This window comes from Vespula vulgaris, chromosome 19 (genome assembly GCF_905475345.1).
Source record: "Vespula vulgaris chromosome 19, iyVesVulg1.1, whole genome shotgun sequence".
NCBI classification, from domain to species: domain Eukaryota; kingdom Metazoa; phylum Arthropoda; class Insecta; order Hymenoptera; family Vespidae; genus Vespula; species Vespula vulgaris.
In genome coordinates this window covers 3654251-3674464 of record NC_066604.1, presented here as the reverse complement: position 1 = coordinate 3674464, position 20214 = coordinate 3654251, and the positions used below count along the sequence as shown (strand labels likewise).

Here is a 20214-nt window from a genome sequence, read left to right as displayed (position 1 = left end):
TCGAGGATAAAGTGTTTTTAATCAAAGTAGCACTGTTATTTGATAAAAAGGACAGTCGTAGAGAAGTAGAAGTAGATATTACATAGATGTAATAGAACGAAGAGAGAATATAGTTTCCTTCGATAATATATATTCGAAGAAGTCGTACGAGTTATCAACAAACGGAGTATCTCAAAAAACGTGTGTGTGGGTTCGTGTGTGTGCGCGCAAGTGTGTACGATCGATACGACGTGCGACTGCATTCACCGAGATTCTTCGCATGAGAGAACGTCTATTGTCGCTTGTCGCGTGTTGTTGCCGGTTAGTTTTTGTTCCTCGTGTCCGGGCGAGTATACAACCCGAAAGACACGGGTGGACCTTGATGCTCGCATAGTTCAAAAAGTGGCGACCTTGTTCGAAAGATAGAAAGAAAGAAAAAGATAAAGACGGAGATGGGGATAGAGACAAGGAGAGCTCGACAGAGAGATAAAAAGAGCATTTTCTTTTCTTTCTACCTTAGAACGAAAGGTTGCAAATGAAGGACATGCGAGCGGTCCACCTTAACTGTAAGGAGACGACCTGGTATCGGGAAGCTGCAATATCACTTGCAGCGGCATTTATGTAGAGAGCAGACTGCGTATGTGTACCATTTGTACCTGTGTGTTGTTTACATTTTTGCCGTATTTTTAGTTTTATTTTATATTTTCATTTATGTATTTATGTATTTATTTATTTATTTATTTATTTATTTATTTATTTACTCCTTTTTTTTTGGTTTTTTGTGTTTTTTTTTTTTTAATATCACGCACCATGCATGCAAATGCGTGGAAGATTTTTATTTATTTATTTTTTTTAATTCCTTCCTATTATTATTATTATTATTATCGTTAGTTTCATTTCGCTTAGCGGATCTACGCAAAAGCGTTTGCCGACGGAGGGAGCAGGGCTTGTTGTCCGAAGGGGGAGGGTGATTCTGACGTATAGCAAATCTTTCCTCTTTCTCTTTCTTTCTACTCTTCTTTTTTTGATTTTTTTTCGCTTTTTCTATTTTTATCTTTTCTCTCCTTTCTTACTTTTGTGTACGTCATTGTGTGTATGTTTTTTTCTTTTCTCTTTTTTTTCAACTTGTTGCCGGAAAATTTTGCGGTGTGAAGCTGTCGCTGGCTGCTGCTGGCGATTAGTTTTATTTATTTTTTTTTGTTCTCGTGTGTACGTGTGTACCTGTGTGTGTGTGTGTGTGTGTGTGTGTGTGTGATTTTTTTTATATTCAAAGGGGAATGCTCGGAGATATCTGGGTGGATTCTCGCATTAATTTAACTCTCCTCGATTCGGATTTATTTTAGCTTTAAAAATCTTTCCTGGCATACGAATGGTCCGACCTCGCCGCGCATACACGTGCCGTACATTTTTCTATGCACTTGGTATATATGTATACTCTTTTGTATCGAGAAGAGAGAAGGAAAGAGCTCGTACCATGGGATATCATTTTAATTTCTTTTTTATTTTCTTCCGTTTATACGCCCTCCTATTTGTTCTTTGTATTATTGTACATTTTCGTCGTATCTTTTCCCCGTCGTATCTTTCTTCTCCTTCATCTTCTTTCTACATTTTCTGTTTCCTATTTTGATTCGATTTACCGGAACTTCAGCGTACTTGGTCCGTAACTTTAGTTGGTCGTACTTGGAAATACCGGTCGATTTGTTTCATACGATATACTTTTTACTTATACTTTAATATCCTCGCGTTGAGACAGGTATTACAAAAAAAATGTATTTGGAGATTACGAAATTATACGTCGAATCCTCGTCTTATAATTCTTAATGAAACAAGGAGAAAGCAAGCAGATAAATTCGATCGAACAATAACGGAGGACCCGTATACGTATACAAGAGTTTAACAAAGAATATCATTACGTTATATTATATTACATATATTATATTCTCTCGGACGACAGGGAAATCGATACGAATGTTATTAATTAAAAGACGCGCCTTTCGAGAAAATTTATCTTACTCTTTCTTTCTTTCTTTCTTCCTTCCTTCCTTCCTTCCTTCCTTTCTTCCTTCCTTTTTTTTTCTTTTTTTATTTTTTTCTTTTTTTGTTTTCTTTTTAATAGTGATTGCACGCCGAGATCGGGCTGATATAGTGAGAATATTAGAAAAGAACACGATATACAAACGACTAAAGCGCTAAACTACGAGTACTACCGGTTACGCTAACACCGCGTCTTGTAGTACCAGCGCCATTTATCTAGTATTTTTTTTTTCTTTTCCTACTAGTTTCGAAAAGTTTCTCTAGGCTGACCCACTACCGAGATGCCGGCCGCGCGATCATCTCCGACCGGTCGTTAGCGAAAAGTGAGATCAGCGACTCTCAACAAGGACACCATCGCCCGACAGCGAACAGAATCGATGGTTCGCTTTTCCTTAAACGTCGAAATAGGAACATGAAAGTAATTTCGATTCGTATATATGGAACAAGACGTAATTGTACTTTAAAGAATACATCACCTTTTGATGGACGAATAACGCTTCTTCCACGTGACCTACGACCTCATTCTTTGTCTTTATCTTTATCTTTATCTTTATTATATAAAAATGTATCTTAACACTCGATTATTTTCAACTAATACATTATCAGCTCGATCGTATAAGTGGATGTTTGCATTTAGATTTTTATTCTGTCACAAATAATCGCAGAGAGATCATACGCAGGTAGGAATGTCGAAGAGAAACGATTTTGAAAAAATCTTACCATTAATAGGAAAGAGGCCGTAGATCAAACGCAGACAGATAGCCAATCGCAAGCTTCGCAAAGAAATCTCAGGCAGTCGCGATACGAGGAGGATTTCGCAAATTCGGCCGGTCGGAGGCGCGTTTGGCTTCCCAATCTTGCCATTCTCGCGCTGAAATCTTCCGATTTTTCTTCGTCGTATATCTCTTATAATAGAACTTTGGAACCGACATCGAAACGACTATCTCCGATTCGATGGAGCACACCCGTTTGAACACAAATCGGTCGTTTTCGCATAGTTTTCTGTTTTTTCCTCTTTTTTTTTTTTTATATCTTATCCTTTGCGTCTCCTTTTTTGTCGAGTCGATCTGCGTATACATAAATGGTCGAACTCGCTCGAGAGTCGACTTTTTCCTCCCTCTCGCACTCTCTCTCTCTCTCTCTCTCTCTCTCTCTCTCTCTCACTCTCACTCTCTCAATTTTTTTTTATATTTTTTCTTGATTATTTTTTGCTTTTTTTTTTCGTTACTTTAGAGTCATTACATGACTAGAACCTACGAATTATACGAGCGTATTAAAGCCAATCAGGAAGGTACCAAGTTTTTGATCGATCGAGGAGACCATCTTCTTTCTTCTTCTTCTTCCTCCTCTTCTACGTTTGGTTCAGGCATGCTCGAAACCTCGAATTGTCTTTCTTGTTCCTTCGAATTTAGTCGAAAAATATGTTAAAGAATGAAAGGTCCAAGGATCCGATAAAAGATTACTTTCTCGAAGCTTCTCGATCACTGGTTTAGAATAAATAGAAATTTGGCTTCGTCGAGTTTAGATAAATTTAAGTATCTAATATCACATCGACGTTAGATTCGAAGGAGAAAAAAAGAAGGATAGGTTTTCGAATCGTGGGTCGAATCGACGTCGGTTTCACTTGCGACGAGTGTGCGTGATGTATGCTGTATAAATGTCGTGTGTGTTAAAGTGTGTCATTAAACGCGCGTCCCTATATAATGAACGACAGGCCAGCTCTTCGTTGATCACGAAAATCCCAACATTCGAGAATGCGTGAATTGAAAATAGAATTTAAAAAACGGTAACCTAGCGCGTAACAGTTCGTTTTCTTCAGATTTCCATTTTAACGTATGTAAAATGTGTGTTCGTGTGCGTGTGTGCCTGGTGTACGTATTATCAGTGTGGGTGTAATCGAGTGTAATCGCGAGTGTATCGGTGTGAGCGTGTTATGTGTACCTAATTGCACTTATTCGACAAAACGGAACGTAAAATTGAACGCAAGATGGCGGCCGGACGGCCCTGGAACGTTTATCGGAGGTAATCATCGTAGCATTCCTTTCGTTTCTTTTTTTCTTTCTCTTTTAATACTCTTTTTTTATATTCTCATGTCGCGTTCACCGTTTCGCCGTCGGTCGAGCTCGTTCGAACTAAACGTTTTCGCGTTTTGTCTTGTAGTAAAAACGTAATCTCGAAACTTAGGCACAATTTGGAACTGTTTAGACCATTTACGTACGAATCACCATCGGCAAGAAACCGTATGTCTTCGTTCGAAAGAGACGAGAAAGATCGAGCGGTTTTTGAACTTTAGAAAAATATTCTCATCTTTATGGAATTGCCCGATTTGTTATCCGGTTAATATTATTAAAAAATAGAAAGAAAGGCTCTTCGAAGATGACTTTGATGTAAAAAAGAGAGAGTTTCTTGTTTCACTTTCCTTTTCTTTTTTTCTTCTTCTTTTTTCGTTATAATTCTTTTCACGGAAAAACTAGAGCTAGACTTCTAATTACCAATTCGGCCTGAATACTAATTACGGTGCTATTGAAATGCGCGTGAGATGCTATAGATCAATTCTCGATCTCTTTACGTTCGAAGACACACGGAAATCTTTCTTTCGAACCATATACCAAACGTGCGACGATACTGTGAGGTAGCTAACATCGAGTCGTTTCAGGGCCAATCGGACCAAATCTTCCGGTTTATATGAAACAAAAATCCGTGTCCTCTCCTTCGTTGATCGTACGAACGACGGCTCGCGAAATAGAGAATTTACTTTGATACATTTATGTATAGATGCATACATATTTAAATACATATATATATAAATATATATAAATATATAAATATATATTTAAATATATATGTGTGTGTGTGTGTGTGTGTGTGCGTATATGTATATATATATTACTTTTGTATTCCCTGAATATAATAAGAACAAGAGAGAACAAGAGAAGAAACATTTTGGTTTTGATACGGTCGAGTCGCCGATCGAAGGAGAAGAACGAAGAGCCCGCCGTACATTTTTCTTTCCTTTCTTTGAACGCGCGGAATGATCGAACGAAAAGAAAAGGAAAATAGAAAAGGGCAAAAGACAACAGGAATCTTTTAGTCCGACTGTTTTCCGAGCAGTGCCCGCCATCTTGGTCCCGTCTGACCACCGGTGTGGACCAACGTAATTTCGCGTTATATCGCGGCTTTCATTCCCCTAAACTTCCTTTCTCCTTTTTTTCATTCTCTCTCTCTCTCTCTCCCTCTCTTTCTTTCCTTCTCTCGCTCTCTCTCTCTCTCTCTCTCTCGCTCTCGCTCTCTCTCTTTCTCTCTCTCTCTCTCACCCTTGCTCTCTTCTCTTTCTTGCCTTTTAGTCCCTCGCTTATCATTTTATTTCCGCACACCGTAATTATAATAGTTTTTTTTCTTGTTATATCCTTACACATATACACTAGCTGGTTACAATAATTTGTGAAAAATATACATCAAAATTTTGTTACTTTTTACATCACAGATATTTTAATATAATATATCCTCTTTTAATTCTTAAAGATTTCTTCTTTTCCTCCCCGTTTTCGACCAATCCGTCTCTCGTCGGATCGTAATAGCGCATCGCCCGCGATGGTGGAAGAGACGACCGGAAGTTCGACAAAATTTCACTTTGAGACAATTTTTCTATTCGCACCGCATATTATACTCTAGTTCTAGTTTCTTTCCTCTTTTTTTTCCTTCTTTTGTCATTCTCAATTCAACAGCAGGTCTCCTCCGGTGTTACGGTAGATTGGACACACATATGCAACGTTAACGAATGATTTACTCGAATTAGTCTTTTGAATTCTTCTCTTTCGGCCATCTCCTCCGAAAAAAGTGCAAGTCGACGATCGTGCAACGGATGGTAGAAAAAAAAGGATCGAATATAGCTAACGATTCGATTACACTTTTACTTTCATATTCTTCGAATGGTCAACCTAAAGAGAACTCGAGAAGATTCACGTTTTTACGAGAAGAACAAGAAAAAAAAAGAAGAAGAAAAAGAAACAGAAAAAAATACAAAACGACGTAGCAAAGAAGATTATAATATAGTAGAATTGTTCGTTGCACGAACGATTTTTTATTGAATGCATCGGCTGTTAATGAAGAAATTGAAATGATTATTTTTGGTGAGTCTCGCGGGACGAAGGTCACGGGATCCAACTCTCGATATAGATTGCACCGAACGTCGCGACCAACTTCGTAACCGTAATTGAATTAACGACAATCATTAGCGTACGCACGTTTACAATCATCCTCACGATAAATATTAGTTCTGCATGAATTTTTTTTTGTCCTTTTCTTTCACATCTAACGATAAATCTTTTATAAAGGGTCTGAGTTGCTTTTCCTTCTGGGCACGATAGCGAGACGGTGGTGATTGATGACGGTGATGGTAGCAATGTACTCGCGGCGATGCCGGAGGCAGCTTGGACGAGGGAACGAGGAGGGTGCAGTGAGGAGGGAAGATGAGGGGAAAATGGATGACGATGAAGGCCTCGAAAGATGAGGGGCGAAACGAGCTTGCTTGTGTTCTAGCGAACGTTTACGAAAGATTTTCAGGTATCGAAATGGATGACGATGACGGTACATCGAACAAATTATCATGTGGTTGGTTTTTTTGTTTCCTTTTTTCTTTTTTTCCTGTGACGAAACTAAGTAAGGAAGGGGCATCCGGGGGCGGGGGTGGCGGTGGGGGTGGGGGAGGCGAGGAGGAGGATGAATGAGAAATGTCGACTGAAGAAAGGACGTGCATCGCTTCGGAATTACTGTGGACAGTGATAGCGAAGGAAGGTATATTCATTTTTGAAATTTTACACACGATCGTGATTAGTGCTTGCTTCGCTTTTTTCTTTCACCTTTTTGTTTCGTTTAACCCTAAGAAGACCTTAACGTTTACACTCAATAACTTGACTTTTTACGCGCGTATTTTTTTTTTTTTTTTTTTTTTTTCTTTAGAGAGTTACATCATTATTCTCACGTCTTATTCTTTTATACTTGTTTTTTTCCCTTTAAATAGGACAAATTTTTTAAGTTTAGTTCCAAAAAACACCGAGAGAGTAGTCTTGTTTACATTGTTTACTTTTTTTCGCATAGGGTATAACTTTTTTTTTTCATTAATAAGGAATTTTTGCATTTTTAAAACACCAAACATACATGCCTTATACTTTATATACAGCCTAAAGTCTTTCAGTCGTTACGCTTGCTTTTTTTTTTTCTTTTGGTTACTTTATTCCTTCTTAAATTCTTTCTTAAAATAGTGTCATGAGATGAGTGCGTGGATCGTTCTTCCCTTCCTTCCTAAATTTCTTACCTCTTCTCTCTTTCACTTTCTTCCTCTATGTTTCATTTTATTTTCTCCCTCTTACCTCTTATCCGATTCCTCTGTCATCGTTACTCGTTACTCGCGAGGAAAAGCGGATTAGCGATATCTACGTCCCTGTCATCGCTCTCTTGCACTCCTCGTTTTAAGTTTATAAGCCCTCCCCAACTTTGATTTCACCTAACACCGTCTAACTAATATCACCCATTGGTCCAACCGATCATTTATCATACGAAAGAAACGACGAGCGTCGTTTTTTGTATTTCTCGTTTTTTCGTTTTCTTTATTTTCGTCCCTTTCCAATCCGAATTTCGAACTGCGATACTAATATGGAATTATCAATGAACGATCTCTCGGAGAGATCTATCTTTCTACGAGAACCTCCTGGCCAAAGAGAGAACGTTTTCAAAAAAACAAGCAAACCTTTCCGAAACGTAGACTCGCTCCTACGCATTCGACATCATCATCATCATCATCATCATCATCATCATCATTATCATCATCATCAACATCGTTATCATCGTCTGTCATCGTTATTATCGTTATTCGTGGAACCCGGTGAAAAAACGAAACCCTAATTCGAGTGAGATCACTACAACGACGTTACTGCTGCTGCTGCTGCTGCTGCTGCGGCCGCGGCTGCTGCTGTATCTCTTCCTCTACGTAGTAGAAAATTTGCATTCGTATCAAAAAGTGTTATCGGGCGTACTCGCGCTTAAGAAAAATGTACTTCTGCACTTCGGTATTACGTAGAAAGACCCGAGTCGAGAGCACGCGTTTCCTCTATAATAATTTTTATTCCCCGTTTTCTCCCTCTCTCTCTCTCTCTTTCTCTCTTTCTCTCCCCGTCTCTCCGTCTCTCTGTCTCTCTCTCTCTCTCTCTCTCTCTCTCTCTTTAAACTTTTCAACTTTACATTCTTTTCATTCTCTTCTTCTTACTTGACTCGCCCGTTCGTTAGAATCTTTCTTTATCGTTTGCAATTATGTTTCCTACCACTTCGAAACTCTCCGTAAATCCGTTTCTTTTTATTAAATGAAAATTCAAGGAACGTACGATCGCGTCAGAAGGATTTCTTTCGGATTCGTAAAATCCTTGAAAGGAGTACGGTGATTCTTTTTTCTTAACTTTCTCTTTGTCTATTCTGTTATTCTTTCCTTATAAAAGGCGTGTCTATCTTTTCACTCTCAACGAAATGTCTCGAGGATACCCTATTTTAATAGTTTGTAAAATATTTCCAGGATATCCGTATTCCGGTCGTCCTCAGGAAGCACCATTAATGTCACAGACTATAAAAGGGTATCCTTCGAAGAGTTGCTCTCTCTCTCTCTCTCTCTCTCTCTCTCTCTCTCTCTCCGTTTGTCTCTCTCCCTCTGTAGCACACACGCGCTCGCACGACTCTTCCTCGAACCTCGATTAGAATAAAAGAAAGGAGCTTGACGAGTCCGATATTAGAAAATTGTCGAGAATTTTACGACGTCCTTTTGAAATCCTCCTTCCCTGAATTCCTTGAAAAAATCTTTCCTATCTTCTCTCGATCGCGTTTCAAGCTAAACAACGTCTCGTTAAACGTGGGATGATGCGTTTGCGTCGAACACCGGCCTTAAGAGAACTGAGATTAGAGAAATATTGTCGCCTTGTGAAAAAATGTCACCTACGTGCGCCAAAAAAGCCTTGGCTCGTTTCTCATTTCGCATACGTCCGTAATGACCAAAAATATATGTATATATATATAATATATCATTCCTTATATAATTATGTTGCTCCTTACGAGTTAAGTAATGTTAATAGTAGGTAATAAGTTTCCATTAGGTAGTTTTACATCGATAGAGGAAATAATACGCTGTTGTCGTTTGTCTTATCCTTTTTTTTCTCTTTTTTTTTTTCTTTGTTTCACCTAAAACGCATTAGCTCTCCTTTTGCTTCGATCTTAAACGATTGATCGTCTTATAGATTAGTATACGGCAAACGAGTATGCTTCTTCGCAACATACTCGAAAATGGAATCCTAAAAATTCAACGCGTATGCGAATCCGCCCGCGTTGCCTCTACGCTGCTTCGTGTTCCCTACTATAAATCGTATTTCTCGTCCGTGTTAGTGTGTTTTTCCGTCAGTGTGTCATTCACCGATTTCGTTCGTATTCCTCTGTAAGCGTATGCGTTACGTGTACGAAAGGATACTCGGCAATGCCAGTGGTAGTGGATAAATCGTATCGTGTCTTTTATCAATATCTTATCTGTTAGTCTGCTCCGAATTCGCAGGAAAATCGGCACGCTCGAAGGATTTCCCCACCGAGAGCGTGGACACCGTACACGGCTGGTGATCTCTACCGAGTCTTTGGAAAATTGATAGCGAGTTTACTCGGTCGTACCGAAGCGCTTCTCTTACCGTTCTTCACCGATCTCCGTCGTAGGAGGTCTCGAAGAAGTGCTCTAGCAAGTTCCTCGACAGTATAGTTTTCGAACGAAGCCTAGAAGCCTAAGTCGGGGATAGTCCTCGTGTTACGTATTCAAACGGTCTCCTGATCTTTCTCGTGGACCGTCGTCGAATCGAATCGTCGAATTCGAACGAAACTGTTCGCGCTCAAGGACGAATAGCAAGGATGTGAGACAGGCGTGACATAGGGCTTTCCGAATGGAAAAAGGGTTTTACCGTTCGAAATCCGATTAGCGTTACCATAATTCTATACCTTACTGATAACTGATACTGACTTTCGTCTACTGCTCTACGGAGTCTTCCATACCGATGACAGGGCCACGTTGTTCCGCCGGTTGCTGGCTGTTGGTTTGCTCGGCGGACCTGCTGCTGCCGGTGTTGTAGCCCCTCTGCAGTTGCACGACCAAGCCGCTTACCGCGGCGTATTCCTTCTGTTGCTGCTGTTGCTGTTGCTGTTGCTGAGTCTTCTGGCTCGAATGATCTACTATAAGCTTACTATCACAGGCACTTTTTTTGTCAGTTGATACGGCATAAAGATTGTGTAAGTCCGGGTAATGATTCAATTGTTGCTGTTGCTGCGTACCGAGGGCACCTCGATCTTCCTGAGCGGCACCGTTATGAACTTCGCGTTCTCTACTGGCACGATCTAACCTCGAATCGCGAGTACTGTCCTCGTCCCTGCTTCCCGCACGGGAGATCGAAAGAGGCGTTGGCGGTGAGGTCAAGCGATCGCTGCCGTCGTCGGTACGAGCCCTCTCGGAGGGCGACGGGCTGAGATCAACGGTAGGTACCCTCTCCGGTCTCTCTGGTACTCTCTCGAGTCTACCGGGGGTTCCCGATGGTCCCCTATAACTCTCATCCTCGCTACTGTCTTGCGTTATACGCGGCAACGGTGTCCTCCTCGAGTTCCTACATAGCTGATCGATCAGAGCCTTGCCGCTCATCGTTTCTGGGTGTTGCTGTTGTTGCTGTTGCTGTTGCTGTTGTTGCTGCTGCTGCTGCTGCTGCTGCTGCTGCTGTTGTTGCTGAGACGAAGACGACGACGACGTGGACGACGACGACGACGTTTGTTGCTGTTGACTTCTCGTTTCCGTCAAGACTCGCTGGTCCCTGGGTATGCCGGTCTCGAGACTCGACCTTATCAGATTGTCCAAGAAACTTCCGTTCGCTCCGCTGCCGTCGTAAAGGCTCTCCGTTATTTCCCTCGGTGCCTTCGCGATCGTCGCGTTTCTCGCGGTCGACGTACCAGGCGTTTCCGTGCTCGAGACCGTCGCCCCGGCCTCTCTCTCTCGCTGCGAGTGCTGTTGATGCGGCTGTTGTTGAACTATCGCCGCGCTTCTCTGTTGTTCTTGCAGGCCGCGCATCCTTTGCGACGCAAAGTATTGCTCCGGAAGGATGGTAGGTACGTTAGCGGCGCCCGGCATGAACGGCGAAGGTAAGAACGGGGCGGGACTCCAAAAGTTGAAAGGTGGGAAAGGTAAGTGCGGCATGCCTTCCATGAACGGTGGCATCTTCAGTCCGTTAGGACCGGGGATACCGCTGGCCGGGGCGAACGGCTTTTGAGTCTTCAGCGGTGCCTTCTTGTCCGTCGCACCGGGTCTCATCGCAGCAGCAGCCGCCGCCGCGGCTGCAGCCGCCGCTGCCGCCGTCGTCGTACTCGTTCCGTCTTTCGTCTTGTCGTCCGGTTGCTTCTGGTCCCTACAAGCGATAGATAGAAAGGGAGAGGAAGGAATTTCGGCTAGAGGAACGCAAGCAAGACTCGTATGCAAGCGCGTATAAATTTATCAGTTTAAGATTACCTCTTGCGTGGCCTCATGAGATGGCGTTCTTTAACTTTGTACTCGAGGGTGGAATGCGGCACGCCGTAGTAGCTGCCAGCTCGATGAACACTCATCTCGCCTCGTTGAACCGCGCGCACGGCTTCTACGAGACTATCTCTATCGTAATTCCTATACTTTCCGCGTTTTGGTCTGGTTCCTTTACCACCGGTACCGGGTTTCGGCTTGTTGGCCTCCTGACTTTGCGGCTTATTCTGTTGCGCTTGTTGGACAGGTGGCGCCGGTTGAGGTGGCGTGTAACGGCCCCTCTTGAACGGACTCGGCTCGGGCATCATCGGTTGCTGCGGCTGCACCACCGTACTCCCTTGACAAGCCGCTAATCCAGCCGTGACGCCCGCCTGTTGTCCTTCTTGGAACTTGACGCTGATGCTCTTCGCGATGACGTCACGAAAATTAACAGGCACCGCCTTGCCGACCAGGGAGTTCGTCGGGCTGCTCGTCCCCGAGAACGCCGGGCTAGCACGTTCCAGAAGATTCGGACTCGAAGCCGTTGCCGCGAATCCCTGAGCGAAAGCAGCCGAGGTCGGTTCGCCGTTCTTGTTGCTCGAACAACCTGGCGTACTCGCTGGCTTGTAGGACGGAATCTTCAATATTGCTCTGCCTTGAGCACTGTCGCTCGCCTCTTCCTCGATGCTCGGATTAAAATCATCGTTGGTCATCGGTGCCCGGAGATGTTGATGCGTTTGCTGTTGCGTCACCGATTGCACGCCCGTTTGCGGTCCGCTACTCTGTTGATGCCCCACCGCCGATACCGAATGATGATGATGCTGATGATGTTGAAGCTGCTGTTGTTGCTGATGCTGCGCCTGTCCTTGATCTCCGTTCACGCTCTTACTCAATCTCTTATCCTCGCTCATTAACCTCCTCATCACCTCCGGAATGCGGTAGTCTTGCGTTTCTATTCCTAATAACGAATTACCAACGAAATTACCGAGATCGTATCTAACGCTCTCCTCCCCTAGACCTTGGCCGACGTTTCTTTTACCTTTGAACGGTGCTGCCGCGGCCAACATTTTTTGTATGTACGGACCAATGTTTGCGTGCTCCAAACCCGGCCATTCCTGACCCGCATCCTGTCCTCGCTGAAGCAGAGTCCTCAGGGAATCTCCACCGCTACCTTCGAGCGCGGAAAACCTTACTAGGTCTTCCAACGACAACAAAGGTTTCAGGAGTGCCTTCTCGACCTCTTTTTCCTCTTCCGCTCCCGATAGTTCCTTCTCGTCCACCTGTTGAAACGTTCGCTTTAATATTTTTCCTGGATCTTTCTTGTCAATGGAGAAAAGAAATTTGTGCCTGGAGTAAAATCCCCTCTCGAGGAAAGTAGTATGCTTGCTCTCTCAGTCTCTCTCAGTCTCTCTCTCTCTCTCTCTCTCTCCCCCTCTTTCTTTCCTTCTCGCACCCCGTTCCCATCCCCAGAACCATTTTCTTTCTCTTTTCTTCCTCTCTCTATCTTAGAAATCGTACTGGAATAATTTACGTTTTACATCTCATAGAATCTTCTTTTAAAGACTCGAACGTACTTCGTCGAGAGGTATGCTTACGTGTTTCGTGTACGTGTCTTTGTATTTTGTATCAGTATCTGAATGTCTATGTAAATATACCATTATCGTTTTATTAAATGCAAAGTAGCCAAGCGTCATGCAGGAACTGTCAACGAGTAAACGTTCGTCTCGATGCAGTGGCAAAGCGTATCCAAAGATACTCGTTTTCGGATCCTACGAAAGATCGATTTCTTTTTTTTTTTTTTTTTAAGAAAATGAACGAGCCGCTGTTGCAAACGATCATGCACCGACGAAAATTTATCAAGAAAATGTCGCGTTTGGGCGAGAAGGATCGTGACTTACCTTACCAAAGTTATTATCTGTCACATGCAGTTAAACGTAATCGGGAATGATCGAATGGAATCGAATTTGTAAGATTTTAGAATGACTCGGTAATTAAGAGATTAGCTGGAAATGGTTGGAGAGTAATAGATCGTTCTGGTCGCAGAGATCAAAACGTTCCCTTTTAACATGCGTGTCTTTTTGCGATTTGATACGTTTAAAAGAAAAAATGGAAAAAAAAGATCAAGAAGGATCACAGAGCAGAAAGCTTCGCGGTTTGTTCCACTTAGCCAGTTCCCTTCTCGTAGACAAAAGGATCTTCCCAAAAACTTACCTCGAGTCTTGCAACCTCGCGAACGCCGAGTGGCCGCGTGTTAAACTACAAATAGTGAGACAAACAAAGTTAAACAGCCCATGCAGAAAACATTGGACACTACCGAGCGTCACGGCGACCGGCGAAGAATCGCACGGATCTAGTTTTTCCTCAAAAAATCGTACGTGTCGATGATCGAATCGTGTTTTCGACATGGCTAAACGCGAGTCGAGTCGACTGGTCCTTCCAGTTTAACGAGCTATGCGAACAATCGATAAACGAATGCCAATCGACGACGAATGAAGAAAAAAAATCTTTGATTCGTAAGAAACGAGCGAATTCTACGATCGCCGTGCAAGAGGTATGTTTTGGGGAAGCTCGTTCGTTCTTCCTAACCAAAACCACGCTTACTATTAAATACTAATAGACCGTACGCAAAACTCGACAAAAGCTCTTTCATACTCTCACGTATTTCTTTGTTTCCACCCTTTCGTGAGACCGAACCAAAAAATTTTCCGAAGCAAAAAGAATCACTCTCAGGGAGAAAGAAATACAACGAGATCGATCGGGTGTATTCGATGGTGCTCTATCGTGCAATCTGTGCTGATCCTTCGATCCCTGAACTTTTATCATATTTACAAAAATGTTCGGATCGATAAGGAAGGAGAACGATGAAAAGTATTGAAAAGTCCCGTCATGCGCAAACATCGAGAATGAATTTCTTACGTTCGTCCTTAAAAACAAAGCCGAAACGATTAGTCGTCCCGCAACGAATTCTGTTCGAGATCAAAGGGATTCGACAAGGTCGTGAACCGGACTTTCTTTCGGCCGGTTTCCTAGCAATATCCGTAGAAACCTAAGTCAAGTTAACGTGTCAATTTGCGTTCTACGAGGCATCGTATTCTCTCGGCGGAGAGCTTTTAAGGGAGAATGTTAAACCAAAGGTAGATACGCTTACTTAGAAGCGGGGATTCTAAGAGAGAAACTAGAATTCTAAAAAATAAATTCTAGTTAATCGTCCCATCGTTTCTTGAAGAACAACTAATCAAACGTTTGATGAGTACGATCGTAAGTTGTCAGACATTCGTTCGATATATCGAAAATGTCGCGACCTCTCCTTCCATTTCAATCATTCTCTCACAAACAAACAACCCATCATCCGAATAATGCTTCTTACTCGATTTCTGTCCCCAAAACCTACCTCATCCACTTGCGGGGGCGGAGTGGTCGCGTTTTGGGTCGTATTTGGTGGTGTTGTAGTGGTGATGGTGGTGGTGGTGGTGATGGTGGTGGTGGTGGTGGCTGGGGCGCCGGACTCGTGAGGGTGTGAATGGGTGCTAGAGAGGGACGCATCCCTTTCGCGCTCCATCGCAAGCTTGTAGACCTTGTTGCGTAGGGTGCTTCGTGGTATCCCATAAATCACGGCTGCCCTTCGCGTGCCGAGTTTTCCACTCTGAATGTCCCTTAGGGCAGCCTGTAGTTCCTCCTCGGTGTAAGTCTTCCGGCTGACGCTACCCCCTGCACCCACCACTGCCGCCGCCGCTACAGCCGCCGCTGCTGCCGTCACCGGCACGGCAATACGCGGTTTCGCGCGGTAACACGAGCTGAAACGGAACACCACGTCGTCTGTAGACCTTGTTCTTTCGAGGATAAGAACCTATCGATCTCTCCCAACGTTTGAGTTTCTATCATCCTTTCAACGTGAGTTCTACTCGGTGACGGTTCATTTCCGACGATTATGTAACTGGGCTTTGGAGAGAGGGGTGAGAGAGAGAGAGAGAGAGAGAGAGCGCGCGAAGGGGAATCGGATCAAACGAGTTTGCAATCTGCCTACGGCAACAGGGCCAAGACTACGGTGACCTAACAGTTCGGCTGGTTTTCGTAATCAAGTTAGTCGTTAAGTTATCCCTTCTTTCTTCTATCACGTGCCTACATATCTCGTAACTTAACTCGGGATACCCGATACCTATCAAACGACCATGTGGTTCTCCATTCCCGTACACGTGCTTATTGCAAAAAGTAAATTCTCCTTGTAATCGAGTTAACTCGTCCCGACGTCGCAAGAATTTCGACAATTTTGGCCGAGGCACCCGTCAAATATCGAATGTCTCGCAGAAACAGCGAGATAAGATTAGCTGCGAGGAGTAGCTGCGAGCCGATGACGAGACGCTACGATTCGAGCCCCTTTAACAGTAATATCGAGTTCGTCGACCTGCTGCCTCGTTGTCGCACAGCGGGGCAAACAGATAAAAGTATATTTCGTCCGGCTTGGAAAGCAATGTGGCTCGATACAGCTATCCTTGTCAATTCGTTCCCGACGAAAGACGACTTTGATTGGCAAAATGTGAATTCCTAATGACACCTGTATTCTTAGACGAAAGTATCGCATTCGAATACCCGAGGAGGAAAACATCAGGGCTATGATATTACGGGTTCGATAGTTCCAGACCGTTGAGTACGAAATCGGAAATCTGTCAAATTGACAGGCTGCATGGATCTAGCGTTAACACGCACCTGATAAAACATACTCGCGCTTTGCTAATATTTTCTTTAGGCTCCAAAAGTATCGTACGTTTGACCGAAAAGAAGTATTTTCAGACCACTTTCCGTAAAGTCTAATTTTGACGTGTCACAGTTTCGTCGACGGGCTATCTTATCATTAATTGCGTCGTTAGGCGACCGGGTGCCTCTTTCGCTCTTTCTCTCGCTGCCTCTCTCTGCCCCTCTCTCGCTCTCTCTCTCTCTCTCTCTCTCTCTCTCTTTCTATGTGGCATACGCGACATAAGCGAGGTAGTACTTTACGCTTTCTCGATGTGTCGGGTGAGGTGCAGATTGCGACTGAACTAATAATAGAAGACGATAAAAATTTGACGCGCAAAATGTTCCGCGGGGGAAAAGAGCGAAAACACGAGGGCAACGTACGGCTTTGAGTCGAGTCGCTTTCCCTCCTTTTCTCTCTCTCTCTCGTGTTACTATTCTTTTACCGTCCCTCCTCTCCCCACCTCTCTCTTTCTTTCACGAGAATCTCGACGGATATCGGTGAACGAACGCTCTCGGAGTGAATTCCTTTAAAGTGACTTACTTGAAGATGCTCTTGGAGTCGATACCCGTGGGCATCCTCAGAGGTATTTTCTGTTGTTCCAGGGGAGATATGTTGTTATCCTGTAACGAAAGAAACAAGAATCAATAATCCGGGTGATGGATCGGGAAAAGAGAGAAGAAAAAATAAGGAGAAGAAGAAAGGGAAAAACAAGAAAAAAAAGAAAAGAAAGATGAAAGAAAACTCGAGCGGGGTACGGCTCTCACCTGAGAATTTTTCGGTTTCGCCGAGAGATCGAGTGGTTGATCGACCGACGTGGCACTGTCCTGATGAGCCTGTACCCCGACGAGAGGTGCCTCTCTTGGTGGTAAGCACCACTGAGGCAATAAAGTCGGGTAAGTACCGCTGAGAGCGGCCGCGACGACGGACGCCGCCATTGGGTCGACTTGGACCGACATCGGTGACTCCACCGATCGCGAACTACTGCTGCTGTCGCTCTGTGGACTCTGAGGACATCGAACGGATCATTTATATGTATTGTATTTCTCGATGAATTTCTAACAAGTCGTCTTTCTGAATCTTTTATAAAGCCCGAGGTAACGTCAAAGCGATCAAAGTGGATTGAGAGAAGATAGCCTAGCTGGCTAGCTGAGAAAGTTATTGGCAAAGACGTCCATCGCTTTTTCGTATCGCGATATGAAAGTAAATCTTCGCGAGGAGAAGGACTTTCGATTCGACGAACGAGATATCTAAGAAAGGTACGATATCAAAGTGGTTACTTACGAGCGGCGCTTGATCGTCGTGGGGCAGCTTGCCATCGAGGCAGAAGTAGCACTTGTCGAGAGGCTTCCAATCTTCCGGCGGTGGACTGGTGCGTCGACTCGCTAGAAGAAACGGCGGAACGATAGTTTTCGCCGTGATTTCAGCCTCGTTCGAGATGACACCGCAACCACCACCCCCGCCAGCTCCTCCGACTCTTCTGGTCCCTTCCGAATCGGATGCCGGTGTCGTCGTCCTTTCGATTCCTAAACCTGGCGCCTCCTGTAACTCCTCTTCTTTTTTTACTCTCAGTAAAGCTTGCGTCACTGGTATCCGCTCCAACGCGAGCTCCCCTGTCCGCTCCTGCGTTCGACCCAAAGAACAATTCATTCGAAATACTCCCTCGAGAGTTTCAAAAGCTTCGAACGAACGAACGAACGATTATCTAGAGGAAATTTATGTATTTGACACAGTACCTTGGTCCCTTCCGCGTTGTCGTCCGTGCCGTTGGTAGCCGAAGGATTGCGAGACGCTCGTTCTATATCCGTTCTGTGAGGACTGACGGACCTATCGACGTCCTCGTCGAGTTTCAACCGCTTTTCCGGTTCCTCTCGCGTCCTCGAATCCTCCTCCTCGTTCCCTTCCTCCTCCTCTCCCTCCTCCTCCTCCTCGGCCTCGTCGGCCTCCTCCCCGTCGTTTTGTCTTCTCGCTCGACGCCGTCTTCTCGACGAGAGCAGATTCGTCGATGTAGCCGATGCGGTCGACGTCGCGACGCACGTTGTCGTCGACGTGCTCGTCGTGGTCGTGGTCGTGGTCGTCGTTGCCGTCGTTGTCGTCGTCGTCGACGTCGTCGTCACCGTACCCGTATTCGTCGTTTGCGTCGAGGTCGTACTCGTCGCCAAATCCGCTGTCCTCGCGTTCTCTCGTACGACGATACCACCACCACCACCACCACCACTGGCTTCTCCGGACTCTTCTTCGTCCGCTTCGATCTTTATTTCCTCCGGTCTCAAACGTCTGGATTCTTCTTGCTGCTGCTGCTGCTGCTGCTGCTGCTTTTGCTGATAGAGCTGATCCTGGGCCAGCAAGGACGGCGTGTGGAGATGAGAGTGAGGATGTCGATGATGATGATGATTCTGAGGATGATGCCTCTGAAGAGAAGAGACGTCCTGTTTGAGGTGACCGACCGTGGGTACGACGGTGGCCGTCGTAGCCGTGGCAGCGACCAAGCTCCCAGGCACTCCTGCCACCCCCGTAGCGACCCCCGTCGCTACCCCCGTCGTCACCCCCGTTGCCAGGCCCGTCGCTAAACCCGTCGCAAGAACCGTCGTAGCTCCCGCCGGCGTAACGGTTGGCGACGGCGCTGGATGAAGCAGGTGAGCTGGCCCGATCTGGCCCAGATTTCCGAGCACCGGATTGCAAGACGGTGACAACGCCGGGTAAAGCCGATGGAGGGGCTGTGCCGCTGTCGTCGTCGTCGTCGTTGATTCGCTGATGCGCGTGCCGCTGTACAGGGTGTCCTGATATTGCTTCCATCTCCTACGGCCCATCAACTCCTCCGCTACTCGTTCCAGACCTGCGACACCACCGCAACTACATCAAACAATGATGAGCGCTGCTTAATTTCTAGCCCTGCTTATAATAAATCAATGACGACCAAAGATATCGAGAAGGCAGTCTCCAAATTGCTAGATATGGAGTTCACGGAGAAACTCGCATACCACTTTCGATGGCTCACCGCAAGTACCGATAGGGAAAGAGCCAAGAGGCCGATAGCGAATATTTTCTTTTAGCAGCGCTCTTATCGAAAAGCCGAATAGTCGGCGCCGTTATCGCGGCGACGTGACGCGTCATGCTGCTGCCAGGACTGAAACGTCGAAAAGCAACAAACTGTAGCGTTGCTTTTGCCTCCGTGATAACGGTTCTTTAATTGTCATTACGAGGCCTTAATAGGACGCGATACTTGTTACTTCCTCTTGCCTTCCGTCGTTTTGTCGCTGCGGCATGGACCTTCCGAGATATTATACCTGACGATTAATTCACAACCCTACGAAAATGCGACCGATGGATTTGCCCAAATTCGAACCTTAGATCTTCCATACGATCCTTTGATCCTACTTGACATTTTCCAAGATCGGCGTGGACAACATTTCAAGTAACATTTTCTTTTCGTCCTCGAACAAATCTAATCGACGTTTCCTTGGTAAAACGTTTACCGCTAATGCGACGACGCATCGTCTTACATGTACTACTCGCCAGTTTGGTTGATTCCGAATACTCGAGCAGAAATCTGCATCGCTCCGTATGCATCGAAAGAGAAACGCGCGTGCATACGTAAACGCGCGTGCGCATCGTTTCCTCGTGACGCGCGACTCCGCACACGCATATCTACGCACACACCGAACTTCCTCGCGTGCACGTGCAGATCGAAGCGATTTTTCATGGCTGCCGCCTTTATTTCTCGCTAAATTGATTTTGTCCTTCTCTCTCTCTCTCTCTCTGTCTCTCTATCTATCTCTCTATCCATCTATCTCTTTCTCATGCGCGTACGCTTTCATTCCCTCCCCACGAAATATTCGCAGTCATTAAGGGCGGTGTACCCCTTCGTTGCAGTCATTTCAAATGTAGTAAACTCCGATTTTATTACCAATTCCAAAACCTTTGAAGCACG

At 44.8% G+C, this 20214-nt stretch overlaps 1 protein-coding gene across 7 annotated transcripts in view; it reads right to left on the bottom strand.

The window, feature by feature from the left end:
- Nucleotides 1-1193: 1193 nt before the first annotated feature.
- The window catches only part of LOC127070605 (mushroom body large-type Kenyon cell-specific protein 1), a 72873-nt gene continuing 53852 nt past the window's right edge, over nt 1194-20214 (bottom strand). For 3 of the 7 annotated variants that reach the window (XM_051008786.1, XM_051008785.1, XM_051008784.1), the window contains 9 exons: nt 18020-19119; nt 17568-17906; nt 17051-17290; nt 16827-16906; nt 14946-15348; nt 13766-13810; nt 12594-12834; nt 11570-12512; nt 1194-11468 (listed from right to left, as the gene is read on the bottom strand). In XM_051008786.1, the coding sequence (XP_050864743.1) occupies nt 10052-11468; nt 11570-12512; nt 12594-12834; nt 13766-13810; nt 14946-15348; nt 16827-16906; nt 17051-17290; nt 17568-17906; nt 18020-19119 (4808 nt within the window). In that variant the 3' untranslated portion in view covers nt 1194-10051. Of the gene's footprint in view, nt 11469-11569; nt 12513-12593; nt 12835-13765; nt 13811-14945; nt 15349-16826; nt 16907-17050; nt 17291-17567; nt 17907-18019; nt 19137-20214 lie in introns of all 7 variants that reach the window. The other 4 variants (XM_051008788.1, XM_051008787.1, XM_051008789.1 and 1 more) reach the window with 4 other exon arrangements.